A 12,917-nucleotide genomic window follows, 5' to 3' on the forward strand; every position below is an offset into this window, starting at 1 on the left:
CTAACTTTCTGCTTCTTAATTCAGATCAAACTGAGGTTATTGTACTCGGCCCTGAAAACCTTAGAAATATGGTATCTAAGCAGATTCTTACTCTGGATGGCATTACCTTGGCCTCCAGTAACACTGTGAGGAACCTTGGAGTCATTTTGGACCAGGACATGTCCTTCAACACACATATTAAACAAATATGTAAGACTGCGTTCTTCCATTTGTGCAACATCTCTAAAGTTAGAAATATCCTGTCTCAGAGTGACGCTGAAAAACTAGTTCCTGCATTTATTACTTCCAGGCTGGACGACTGTAATTCATTATTATCAGGAAGTCCTAAAAACTCCCTGAAAAGCCTTCAGCTAATCCAAAATGCTGCAGCAAGAGTCCTGACAGGGACTAGAAAGAGAGCAGATTTCTCCTGTTTTGGCTTCCTGTTAAATCCAGGATTCAAAATCCTGCTCCTCACATACAAGGTCTTAAATAATCAGGCCCCATCTTATCTTAATGACCTTGTAGTACCATATCACCCTATTAGAGCACTTCGCTCTCGCTCTGCAGGCCTACTTGTTGTTCCTAGAGTATTTAAAAGTAGAATGGGAGGCAGAGCCTTCAGTTTTCAGGCCCCTCTTCTGTGGAACCAGCTTCCAGTTTGGATTCAGGAGACAGACACTATCTCTACTTTCAAGATTAGGCTTCAAACTTTCCTTTTTGCTAAAGCATATAGTTAGGGCTGGACCAGGTGACCCTGAATCCTCCCTTAGTTATGCTGCAATAGACGTAGGCTGCCGGGGATTCCCAGTGAATCAGGCTCAGTCCCTCCCTAATCCTGGTTCTGTTTTAGAGGGAGTTCTTCCGCCTCACTGATTGCGGAGGGGGTGGTGTGGATGTTGGGGTCATCTCTCTGTACTGGGGGTTGTTACCTGTCAGTATGAAGCACGTGTTGTGCACAGGTGACATGACGTGAACTGTGTCCCGGTTTTGTGCTTTCACAGGCTGAAGGTGTGCAGGAGCCCTTTAAGGTAATGTGCTCACAAGTCACGGAAACTGCTGCCAGTCTGTGTTTGTCACCTTAAACAGGAAGTAGAGATAAGCAGAGAAGAACAACATGTTCAGTGTGTGTGACCACAGATACCTCAGTACTACTACCACTCCAGCTGGTACAACACTTCTCACTGCAGACGTGAGGCACCGTGTCGGCCCGGAGCGAGGGGGGGAGGGGGGCGTTGAGGTCAGAGCGAGACAGTCGTGGGTTGTCTCTGATATTAGGGAATGTTTGTTGTCATGGATACAGTGGTCGGCAGGCAGTGAGAGTGATGTTTGAAACAGGAAACGATTTAAATGTGTGTAGTTTTGGTTCAGCGTGGCAGGATGATTCATACAAAGCCCAACAAATCTGACCCCCCCCCCCCCCCCAACACTTACACTCATTCTGGGAAGAAGTGTGCCCTCCTCCAGGTGCACAGACCAGGGCCGAATGTCATCATTTCTTCAGTGTGTTTAGCTTTAGCTTTGTGACTTTGTTGTTTTTAAATATTTGTTTGGGCGGCTTTATTTTGAAGGCTACAGTGAAGAGTGACAGGAAAGCAGAGGGACGAGATGCGGCAAAGGGCCGCGGGTTGGATTCAAACCCAGGCCGGCCGCTTTCAGCCATGCGGCCACCTGTGAATGTCGTCTTTGATTGCTCAGGTAGAAAGTTGTACAAGTCAAACTGCACCCAGATCAGTTTCACACCCAGGCGGATCTGTGAGTATAACCTGCAGCAGCTTCGTGTCTGTGACACAGAGCAGCAGAAACCTGAGGAAATGTCACCAACTGCATTCTGGGTAACCTCTCAGGCTTCACCATGTGAGCCCGGGCGAGTCCCGGTGTGTGACGCTGCTTCTGTTTTCAGTTCTTAGGAGCTCCCGGGTTCAGCCAGCTGATTTTCCCCGACTTCCTCTTTGTGGTGTCCGAGCTTCTCTTTTCATTTTCCTTTAAACTCTCCTCAAAACAGCTCAGCACCTACAAAAGGCCTCCTTTGTACCACAGTGCTGTGCAGAAGTCATCTCCTTACATGTTGCTGTGATACATGGAAATATCAGCCAATAGCAGAGTTTGTACAACTCTAACCAGCTGTAAGTAAATATTTGTTGTTATTCTCAAGGGTTCGGATTCAGGATCATTGGATTCTGGGGGTCTAACATTCAGGGATGTTGATGCGTTCGTGCTCACTGTCTACTCGTTATGAAATCGTAGCCACTCCTCTTAGACAGCTGATGTAACTTCTGCTTTCATACGTCACTTTTGTGGTCTAACGGACTTAGAGTGCAAAAAGCGCCAAACAGCGAGACACACCAGAGACGACGAGACGCCTGACGGTGAGTCCACGCCTGTCTGTCTGTGTCTGGTCTTTGTTTCATGGGGAAAGCGGCGAGCTGCAGACTTTGATTTCCGAGCGCAGTGTAAAGATGTTTTTCACTTCATCATTAACCATCCCATAATAGTCTAGTTGTGAGCAGATCTCAGATCGCCTCACCACAGACTCTGAGATTTCAGATGATGTTTCTGGTTTTAGTGGTTCTAACAGGCACACGACGATAAATAACTGCTTGTACTGCAGCACTTTTAATTTCTCTTTGCTATTTGGGACCCGATGAATGTAAAACACAGAATTACCAGATTTGTGTTTCTGGGAAAAATGAGATCCACATATGAGGACTTTCATTTTACATTTCAATAGAACAGTAGCAGCATAATGTCCTGTAAGTGGATATCAGGCTCCTGTAGAGCAAAATTTAGTATTTTGGTCTAAATAACCCAAAATGTGACGTCCACATATGTGGACGCAGGTCCTAGGAGGACCAGGATATTTGTGACTCACAGACACGTCTGGAGAATTTAAAGTACTCTGGGATCAGTAAAATTATTAATACCACAGTCTTAAATGACCCAAACACTCAAAGTTAGGTACTCTGTGTGCAGACCTATGTGAGACGAAGAGCTTAAACTTTAAAGTGGTCAAACCGAGGACTCATTTTTATGCCTGAAACATTCAAACAGTCGAGTTTTCAGTGTTTGAGCACGTGATCCGCTTTAATCCTCAGCTTCATTTAAAGAAACGAGTTCTTTAATGTCTGTGAGTTTGACGGTTACACGTTTCACAGCACTTATATTCACCCCAAGGCTTTTATTTTGGTAAAGCTATTGTACGGGGGTACTTTTATAGTGTAGGATCAGGGCTCAGTAGTACTATTTAAAAGTACAATACAGTTTGTAACAGAGTAACAGAGTAAAAGTACTTCAAAGAGAGTAAAAATATGTCCTTTGTCCTACACTGACTAAAAACAACGTGCAGAAAGTGAAGCAACACAGACATGAGTCAACAGCAACAACGTCACAAACTACAAAAAGCATGTGACCAGCGAGCGTAGGAGGAGCGGCGCCAGGCGGCTTTAGCTTGTTCTTTTATTTTGTTTCCTCTTTTTGGAGGTTTTGTTTGTGTGAAACTCGCTGCACCTTTTCTAACCCGAACACCTGTGTTTGTAGATGGATGACCTTTTCACCATGAATGTGACCTCCATGGATGACATCATCACAACAATGATCACAGAGGTAACGAACCCTGATTATTTATTGATTTATCCAAGTATGTATCAGCAGAGTGCTCAGGTGTGCTCAGGTGTGCTCAGGTGTGCTGTCTCTGTCCATCAGGAGCCGTCTGCTTTCAATCCCTCGGCCACCTCTGACAACTATGACTACTCAGAGGACTACGGAGACGACTTGCTGTGCGACCGGGAGTCGGTGCGGGTGTTCAGGAGTCACTATGAGCCACCGCTCTTCTGGATGATCGCCCTGGTGGGCGGAGCCGGGAACCTGGCCGTGGTGTGGATCTACCTGAACTTCCGGCGCCGGCTGAAGACGATGACCGACGTGTACCTGCTGAACCTGGCCGTGGCCGACCTGCTGTTCCTGGTCACGCTGCCGCTGTGGGCGGCCGAGGCGTCGCACAGCTGGATCTTCGGCACCTCCCTCTGCAAAATAAACTCCGCCCTCTACAAGGTGAACCTGTTTAGCAGCATGTTGCTGCTTACCTGCATTAGCGTGGACCGTTACATTGCCATCGTGCAGACCACAAAGGCGCACAACTCGCAGGTGGAGCGCCTGCGCTGCAGCCGTTTGGTGTGCGCGGGGGTGTGGCTGCTTGCACTGCTCCTTGCCACGCCCGAGCTGGTATTTGCTGCCCCCGCAAAGGTGGAAGGGAGGACGCAGGACTACTGCCGTATGGTGTTCCCGCCCCACCTGGGGAACAACACCAAGATCCTGGTACTGTCCCTGCAGGTGAGCATGGGCTTCTGCCTGCCCTTCATCGTCATGGCCTTCTGTTACAGCGTCATCGTCGCCACGCTGCTCAAGACCCAGGGCTTCCAGAAGCACAAGGCCATGCGTGTCATCCTGGCGGTGGTGGTGGCGTTCGTTGTGTCGCAGCTGCCTTACAACAGCGTGCTGGTGATGGAGGCGGTGCAGGCCTCCAACATCACCATCACGAACTGCGATCACCTGAAGGCCTTTGATAAGGCGGGGCAGGTGCTGAAGAGTCTGGCCTACATGCACGCCTGCCTCAACCCCTTCCTCTACGTCTTCGTGGGCTCACGGTTCCGCCGTGACGTGGTGCACCTGCTGCGCTGCTGCCGCTGCGTGCCACCCGTCACCAAGATTCAGCTGTCCACCAAGTCCAGCAGGAGCCCGCTGAGCTCCACCCGAGCCTCGGTGATGTCTGACAGCGAAACCTCGCAGGCGCTGTCGCTGTAGAAACCGTCACCGCGTAACTTCCTGTTTGTGCCAGGGCAGCTGTACAGCAGACGCCTCGATCGCAGGAAGAGTTTTTAAGAAGCTTTGATTCAACACATGTGCTGCTTCACCCTAACATCCACCCACAGACAGTCATAGCCCGCTCACCTGAGAACACCTTCACCTCAGAGCACAGGACAGGTGGAGGCTGGGCGCGCCTGCTGGTTACAGCTTTTACAGTTTTGGGGAAAACAAAAAGAAACCTTTGTAATGAGAATGTAAAACCTCCACATCATTTTCTGAGCCAGGACTTTTCCAGGTGTTTCCAGGACTTTTCAGGGCTTGCTTGTACAGTAAACATGAAGCTGTTTTTAAATGTGACGTTTTAGCTGCTGTATCAGAGACGGGACCGGTCTCCTCGCTGCGTTTGAACAGAAACTGAGCCAAAGCTGAAATGTGACTAATGCTGTATATAACCCTGTTTGTGTGTTTGTGTGTTTGTGTGAGTGTGTGTGCGTCACACCAATGTAAATGTTTTGGTTTTCTGAGTTATGAAAATAAAGTGTGAGAGAAAAACGGGGAAGTTGATGAAACGCTGTCGCACTCTTTTCTTCACATCCTTCCTTCTCTCATCCTGTTTATGATCTTTGTTCTGCAAACACACCTCAGCTGCTTCACTGCACACACAGCAGTGAACAAGTACAACACACACAGCTACTCTTAGTACCATTGATGTTAAGTTAGACTCTTTTTCTCTAATTGATCTTTCTGAGTTAACTTCAATAATTACTTCCTCCAAACCATCAACGTGTCTTTTAGACCCCATTCCTACAAAACTGCTCAAAGAAGTCCTGCCATTAATTAATGCTTCGATCTTAAATATGATCAACCTATCTCTAATGATCAGCTATGTACCACAGGCCTTCAAGCTGGCTGTAGTTAAACCTTTACTCAAAAAGCATCTCTAGACCCAGCAGTCTTAGCTAATTATAGGCCAATCTCCAACCTTCCTTTATATCAAACATCCTTGAAAGAGTAGTTGTCAAACAGCTAACAGATCATCTGCAGAGGTTTATTTGAAGAGTTTCAGTCAGGTTTCAGAGCTCATCACAGCACAGAAACAGCTTTAGTGAAGGTTACAAATGATCTTCTTATGGCCTCTGACAGTGGACTCATCTCTGTGCTTGTCCTGCTAGACCTCAGTGCAGCGTTCGATACTGTCGACCATAATATCCTATTAGAGCGATTAGAACATGCTGTAGGTATTACAGGTACTGCACTGCAGTGGTTTGTATCATATCTATCTAATAGACTCCAGTTTGTGCATGTAAATGGAGAGTCCTCTTCACACACTGAGGTTAATTATGGAGTTCCACAGGGTTCAGTGCTAGGACCAATTCTGTTTCAGGGCTCTGCAGATGAATGAGTCTGAGAGAACAGACGAGACATCTGTGAGACGCCATCGTCTTATTTTACTCTTGTTTTTACAGCGGGGATTGCGACATGTCTCTTTCTCTAACCTCAAAATCATTACATCACATCCTCTCTGAGGCTCAGTGATGGGAGGCTGAGAAAAAGGAAGCTGACCTCAGGTCTGTGTGGTGTCATGTTCTCATGGGTCACTGGGACAAAAACAAAATGTGACAGACAGAGAAGTGAAAACCAGAAAAGCTCGCTGACTGGCACGCCACAGTGCTCAAACGCAAAGGTCAGGCCTGTTCCAGGATCCTGCTGCGAGCTGAGGTGTTGATCCCAGAAGAAAAACAGCCAGCCGCCCTCACAGAGGAAGTGCTAAGCCCCGCCCATCACACTGGTCAGAGGGCTTTGAACCAAGAAACTGCCGCCTCTTATCACTCATTAGTCACGTTGCCCACTCACGCAACACGTGCACGCTAACACAGTCAGTGTGTGTGTGTTCTCACTGTGACCACAGAGCACATACATCTGCACTGCCCCTGCTGAACATCTGGCCAACATGTGGCCCACATCTGCAGCTCTGGGCCACAGTTGGGTGTGCCTGACGTCTTGCGGTCGCAGCTGTGCCTCACGTGGGCCAGGAGTCAGGTGCTTTGTGACATCTGGGTCATGCAAACATGACCTCTGGGCCATGAGGGGCACAGTTACCTGAGCTCTGAGCGGCCAGGTGCTGTAAACAGCTGAGAGGACCAGTTCACCCGAGCGTCACTTACATGCGGTGCTTCCTTTAACGACTGACGACGCTCTGCTGTGCTTGGCTCAGTGGCGCCACCGCCGACTTTTTATCTTTGACGTTGTTTATAGATGCAGATCTGAGCGTGCTCAGAACCTGGACCAGAAAGAGTCCGACGCTGGAAACTACTATCCTATGAACTGGATCTCTGATTGATGATGACTTACTGTGGTTTAAGGCGTGTCCCACCTGACCATTGCAGGTGTTCCTGCAGCTCCCTGCTGTCGTAATAAGTCAAGCACAGTTAGGAGGTCGAGGCTGAGTTTGATCTCCAAAAGCTTCCTCAAATCTATCCAGAGCAGCTGAATCTTCACTCACACTGCAAACACGTGTTCCTCCAGCTTCAGGTGATATTCCCAGGTACGACACCGTGATCCACAAACGCAGCTTTCTGTCCGAGGTGGATCTAAAGGATGGGAGCAGACATTTGTCTTGAAAGGTTTGGAGGACGGCGCTGCAGCAGGTTTCTAAAGGGATTCATGGTTGGAATCTGGACACCAGAAACCAGAGTTCAGATTAAAGGTGTTTGGAAGCTGAAAGTGATGACTGGGTCTGCTTTACAGGGTGGATGAGACGGGCTTTTACCCTCAGAAGTCCAACGCATCTTTTAGCAGCTGGGAAACTTTCAACTGCTGCGTTGGCATTCACCACTTCCTGCCAACCGCAAAGCACTTCCTGCTGAGATTCAGCACAAACAATCTGACAAAACCTGAACAGACGGCCCAGGTGTTTCCACGCAGACAAACAGCTCTGTGTTTGCTGCCATGGTAACGGCCCGGCGACAAACACTCAAAGATTACACGAAGCTAAAAACGGCTGGGCCAACATCTGCCAGCTAGCGAGACGATGCGAAGGGTTCAGGTCTCTGTGAGAGACTGTGAGGGCAAAACAGCGACGAAGAAGCAGTGACTGCGTCCTCTACAGGAGCACAGCAGAGAGGCCGAACCACTGCATGAACTCCTCCACCTTCTCTGAGCTTACGGTGGAATGAGGCTGGGAGGAAGCTGCAGTTTGACCAATCAGGAGCAGTGTGGGGGGCGTGGGGATTAGCACGCATGCAGGTGTAACTGGAACACCTGTGAAGGCCTTAATGCTGAAGCACACCTGCAGGTTCAGGAGCAGCCGCTGCCTTTCAGACCTGAATGCGTCTGCCTCAGTTCAGCCCGAGCTCCGCCCACTAAAACCCCTGGAGCTTTAGGAACCCAACGACACCACGACAACATCTGGCTTCAAACAAGAAACCATGCTGCTGAAACTTTATTTAAACATGTAGATTAAACTTTATTACCTTCATGAATAATGGCGTTGCCTTCATTTTTGTGCTCGTGTGTCATGTTTTGAGGGTTTTCCCAGGAAACATGAAGAACAAGTCTGTTTATCAAAACAGGAAGTTTATTGATCGCAGCTGTTTCTACTAAACTTTATTTAAAGAGTTCTTTACCTGTTTAACAGCAGATATTCTTTATTGATCTGAAACAGCAGTGATGATCTAACCCTCATCTGCTCTCTGTTTATAAACAGTGTGTGTGTGTGTGTGTGTGTGTGTGTGTGTGTGTGTGTGTGTGTGTGTGTGTGTGTGTGTGTGTCATGTGACCCAGACAGGCTTCAGGACCCTTCCTGCCCCCCCCCCGCGTGCTCGCTCTGCTGCCTCAGCTCTTTCAGACTCTTTGTTTCAACAAAAGCTCCAAACACAAACGCTGGCTGAACAAAAGCAGCCATGTTTCCAGAGCAGCCATCCTCGCATAAATCCCGGTAGCGAGCGGGTCTGAGCGGTTTGACACTGGCAGGTGCTGATCGTCATGCCTCTGCCCCGACGCCGCTCATCCTTCCTCGGACAGACGGCCGCCGAGCGTCCACCCTCTGCCTCCTGCGGGAGAATGGGCTCGGCAGGCACCTCTGCCCCTCGCGGCGTCTTTGTAGGCTCCACCCCACCAGCGAGTGTCCCCTCTGGCCTGGGGACGCGGGTGTCACGGCGAGCTCTGGGCATCAGCAGCGTGTTCCTGCAGGGGATGAGGAGCAGCACAACACCAGTGCTGCCCCGAGGCAGCGAGCGAGCAGCGGGGAGCGGTGCGGCGGCAGCGGGACTGAACAGCTGTTTGATGGAATACCGCGACAAAGTGAGAGCGCTGGAACAGCTGAACCAACAGCTGGAGGAGCAGATCCGCCTCTGCCTGGACCGCAAGGCCTCGAGCGCCGGAGCTTGGGGACCCCTCAGGAGGGAGTGGGAGGAGGTTTACAGACAGGTGAGGGGGAGGGTCTAAACACCTGGCTCCATCTCCACACCATCCTTCATCCTATCGGCATGCTGCTCTCTGAGGTCAAAGGTCAACTCAGGCCTCTCCTTTCTTAGATCGTGGTGACAGTGACGCGTACGGTCCACGTGCCTCGCCTAAAAAATCCTAAAATACAAAAGTCACCTGAGGCAAAAAAGTGAACCTAAAAAGTGTGCACGAGCAGCCGTGCACGAGCAGCCACGTTACGTCAGCTGATTCCTCCACAGATAAACATGTTCTGAGGTGTGAGAACAGAAACTAAGTATTCGGTGTTTGAGTCTTGCTGCTGTTTTTATTGGATCACCTGAGATCAGGTTAGGCTGCGGGGGCGTTACACTAAAGGTAACGCGTGGAGATAACGATGCCCCCCGCTGGCTGCAGCCACTCTCAGCTCTGTTTTCCCACACTCTGTGCAGGTCAGTGAAGCCATCCTGGACAACGCCCGGCTGATGCTGCAGACAGAGAACGTGCAGGCCAACGCTGAGGATTTCAAGGACAGGTCAGAGGTCAAACTCACACTGTGATCAGCAGTGAGCTGAAATGTGGCAGTGATCAGTGACAGACCTTCTGTCAGTAAACAGCAGCGTGAATGTGAAGTGATGGTTTCTTTTGGTCTCAGGTGATCACATGGTGCCCTTGTGTGGCTGCTGGAGGGTACAGCAGACACAATCATCAACCACATTATTCATTATTTTTAAGCACTGATCATAGACTTTATCTAAAAAACAACCCCAACATGGAGCATCTGGTGATCAATAACCAGCCTCCTGCCCTGTGAGTCTCTCCTCCATGTTGTCCTGCGGCTGGTGGTCCTAGTTCTGCTCAGGAACCAGGACCATCAGCTGCAGGCATAGTGACTGTGGCTCCCCCTGCAGGTTCGAGAACGAGCAACCGTTCCGTCGGGCAGTGGAGGAGGAGATTAGCTCGCTGTACAAAGTGATTGATGAGGCGAACCTGACGAAGGCGGAGCTTGAGGAGCAGATGGAGAACATGAGGGCGGAGCTACGCAGTCTGGAGCACAACCATGAGCAGGTCCCACCAAACTCTGTTCAAAAATCTCCCAATTTAAGCTGCGGCAGCAGATGATGTCACCATTTAGAGAAAGGCTGAAAAACTAAATCTTAGAATTTAAGCTTTTTTAAGTAAAAAAAAGTAGAATAAGAAGAGTGACAGCAGCCACACAGTAGAGCTAGAGTCAGAACTGTGACAGCGGAGACACAGTAGAGTGAGAGTAGAGTCAGAAGAGTGACAGCAGCCACACAGTAGAGTCAGAAGTGTGACAGCGGAGACACAGTAGTCAGAAGAGTGACAGCGGAGACACAGTAGAGTGAGAGTAGAATCAGAAGACTGACAGCAGACACACAGTAGAGTCAGAGTAAAGTCAGAAGAGTGACAGCGGAGACACAGTAGAGTCAGAGTAGAGCCAGAAGAGTGACAGCGGAGACACAGTAGAGTCAGAGTAGAGCCAGAAGAGTGACAGCGGAGACACAGTAGAGTCAGAGTAGAGTCAGAAGAGTGACAGCGGAGACACAGTAGAGTCAGAGTAGAGTCAGAAGAGTGACAGCGGAGACACAGTAGAGTCAGAGTAGAGCCAGAAGAGTGACAGCGGAGACACAGTAGAGTCAGAGTAGAGTCAGAAGAGTGACAGCGGAGACACAGTAGAGTCAGAAGTGTGACAGCGGAGACACAGTAGAGTCAGAGTAGAGCCAGAAGAGTGACAGCGGAGACACAGTAGAGTCAGAGTAGAGTCAGAAGAGTGACAGCGGAGACACAGTAGAGCCAGAAGAGTGACAGCGGAGACACAGTAGAGTCAGAGTAGAGTCAGAAGAGTGACAGCGGAGACACAGTAGAGTCAGAGTAGAGCCAGAAGAGTGACAGCGGAGACACAGTAAAGTCAGAGTAGACTCAGAGCACGTGTGGCAGGTGTGATCTTCCTTTAGCTGGCTAAGGTCATGTGAGCTGACCACTTCTTCTCTGAGCAGGATGTGCGGATCCTGTACAGTCAGATGGCGGGACGTGATGTGGACGAGCCCGACGCGCCCATAGAAACCAGTCTGGACCAGATCTTGGCCTATATCAGGAGCCACTGGGAGAAAGTGATGGAGAAGAGCAGGGCTGAGACTGACACCTACCTGGACTGTAAAGTAAGGTCCTCTCACCTGCACAGGTGTGCCAAGGTGTGTGTGTGTGGGCGTGTCTGACCTGTGGCGGTGTGTGTCCTGCAGGAGGCACAGTGCGTGAGCAGCAAGCTGAGTCCAGAGGAGGAACAGGTGGAGGCGCTGAAGGCTGAGTGCAGTGACACCGGCTGTAAGATCCAGAGTCTGCAGGCGGAGACCGAGTCTATCAGAGCCCTGGTGAGCCACATGGCAAGCAAGATCTGCACAGATCAATAAGCGATCAATAACCTGATCGAGTTCCCACTAACTGGTTAAATACACTCTCTGCAGAAACGCGGTCTGGAGAACTCGCTGAGCGACGCCCGTCACTGGCACGACATGGAGCTCCAGAATCTCGGCTCGGTGGTGGCCAAGCTGGAGGCGGAGCTAGCCGACATACGCAGTGAAATCGAACAGCAGCGTCGCGACTACGACACGTTGCTGAGCAACAAGCAACGGCTAGAGCAGGAGATCGACTTGTACCACGGCATCCTGGACGGCGAGGAGAACCGCTTCGAGACGCTGTGAGTCGTCGACACAGAACACAGACGTTACCAGAGCAAGCCTGGTCATTAGTCAGCGCACACACCTGCTAATCAGTAACATCCCATCAGAATCCTCTCAGCAGTCACATCTTTTTGTCTTCTTAGGCATGGCAAGGCAAATTTATTTGCTTTACAGAGACATTAGAAACAAAAACAAATAAAAAGCATGGAGCATTCTTAGATACGAAGATGTTTTTATGTGTGTGTGTATAAGAGGTGTGCGCATGTGCACGTGTCTGCATGCATGCGTTTGTGTGTGCGGGGGGGGGGACTTACTCTAAAGGTCACAGAGTGCCTCGTACACTCGGTCATGTGACCAAGCATTCACGGGAGCGCGTGATGGATTTCCCTTAAATTTGATTAAAATCAGGGTTCATACCTCAACACAGAGCAGAGGTCAGAGGTCACAGCAATGATGTCACAGTAATGTCACAGCATAACAGCCTCCTGCTACAGTTTGTAGAAAACACACATTTATATATTTGTGTCAGTGTTCATAAATTCTCACAGGAATTTCTGTTATTACTTCAGCCCACCTGCAGGGGGTGGGGCCGCACTTTGGGACTGATGTAGACGTTTCCAGAATCAGCTGATGAAGGATGTCGGCACTGCGAGCAACACGAAATATGAATTAGACTCAGTCTGACTGTTAAAGGAGATTCTGGGTAAAACTAACACAAACACTTACCTGTCCAGGTGTTCAGATCTCCACTCAGAGCCCGAGGGAGCTGCTGCTCCAGACTCCAGGAGCAACCCTCCAGGATCTCCAGGACCTGCAGCACAGTGACCCCAGAGGAAAGCCTGAGCAGGCTGACCCGGTCTACCTGTGCAGGTGTGGAGGATGCTGGAAGTGCAGTGTGCGTTTCAGCTGCTCGGTGTGGATGTGACGCGTTGTAACGGTCTTCAGGTGAACCTGCCGAGAACACCTGAGGACCCGCCTGAGCCTGACTGGACCTGAGACTCGTGTTGCTCTGTG

The 12,917-nt window shown here is 49.8% G+C and overlaps 2 protein-coding genes across 3 annotated transcripts; both read left to right on the plus strand.

The window, feature by feature from the left end:
* Window positions 1-818: 818 nt before the first annotated feature.
* ccr9a (chemokine (C-C motif) receptor 9a) lies at window positions 819-5,927 on the plus strand. 2 transcript variants are annotated; one of them, XM_085388944.1, is made up of 3 exons: window positions 819-2,105; window positions 3,517-3,582; window positions 3,682-5,927. In XM_085388944.1, the coding sequence occupies exons 2-3, from the start codon at window positions 3,517-3,519 to the stop codon at window positions 4,777-4,779; spliced, it is 1,164 nt and encodes a 387-aa protein (XP_085245070.1). In that variant the 5' UTR covers window positions 819-2,105; the 3' UTR covers window positions 4,780-5,927. The 2 variants fall into 2 exon arrangements, with proteins under 2 accessions (XP_085245070.1, XP_085245069.1); XM_085388943.1 differs by lacking the exon at window positions 819-2,105 and adding an exon at window positions 2,127-2,348 and having other exon boundaries at window positions 3,682-5,926.
* Window positions 5,928-8,628: 2,701 nt separating this feature from the next.
* On the plus strand, window positions 8,629-12,884 carry bfsp2 (beaded filament structural protein 2, phakinin). Its single transcript, XM_085388919.1, has 7 exons — window positions 8,629-9,210; window positions 9,657-9,739; window positions 10,116-10,272; window positions 11,223-11,384; window positions 11,466-11,594; window positions 11,688-11,920; window positions 12,638-12,884. Exons 1-7 carry the CDS (start codon window positions 8,767-8,769, stop codon window positions 12,726-12,728), a joined length of 1,299 nt encoding a protein of 432 aa, XP_085245045.1. The 5' UTR covers window positions 8,629-8,766; the 3' UTR covers window positions 12,729-12,884.
* The last annotated feature ends 33 nt before the right edge of the window (window positions 12,885-12,917 follow it).

This window comes from Rhamphochromis longiceps, linkage group LG18 (genome assembly GCF_057381845.1).
Source record: "Rhamphochromis longiceps isolate RC_006_pf linkage group LG18, R_longiceps_female_GT1.1, whole genome shotgun sequence".
Classification (NCBI taxonomy): domain Eukaryota; kingdom Metazoa; phylum Chordata; class Actinopteri; order Cichliformes; family Cichlidae; genus Rhamphochromis; species Rhamphochromis longiceps.

What these genes read in the sequence shown, in the direction of transcription:
- ccr9a (XM_085388944.1), top strand. Translation starts at nt 3,517, where the DNA reads ATGGATGACCTTTTCACCATGAATGTGACCTCCATGGATGACATCATC. An exon ending in TCACAACAATGATCACAGAG is followed by an intron (nt 3,583 to 3,681) that starts GTAACGAACCCT and finishes TCTGTCCATCAG; the next exon opens with GAGCCGTCTGCTTTCAATCC.
- bfsp2 (XM_085388919.1), top strand. Translation starts at nt 8,767, where the DNA reads ATGCCTCTGCCCCGACGCCGCTCATCCTTCCTCGGACAGACGGCCGCC. An exon ending in GGGAGGAGGTTTACAGACAG is followed by an intron (nt 9,211 to 9,656) that starts GTGAGGGGGAGG and finishes CACTCTGTGCAG; the next exon opens with GTCAGTGAAGCCATCCTGGA. An exon ending in TGGAGCACAACCATGAGCAG is followed by an intron (nt 10,273 to 11,222) that starts GTCCCACCAAAC and finishes TTCTCTGAGCAG; the next exon opens with GATGTGCGGATCCTGTACAG.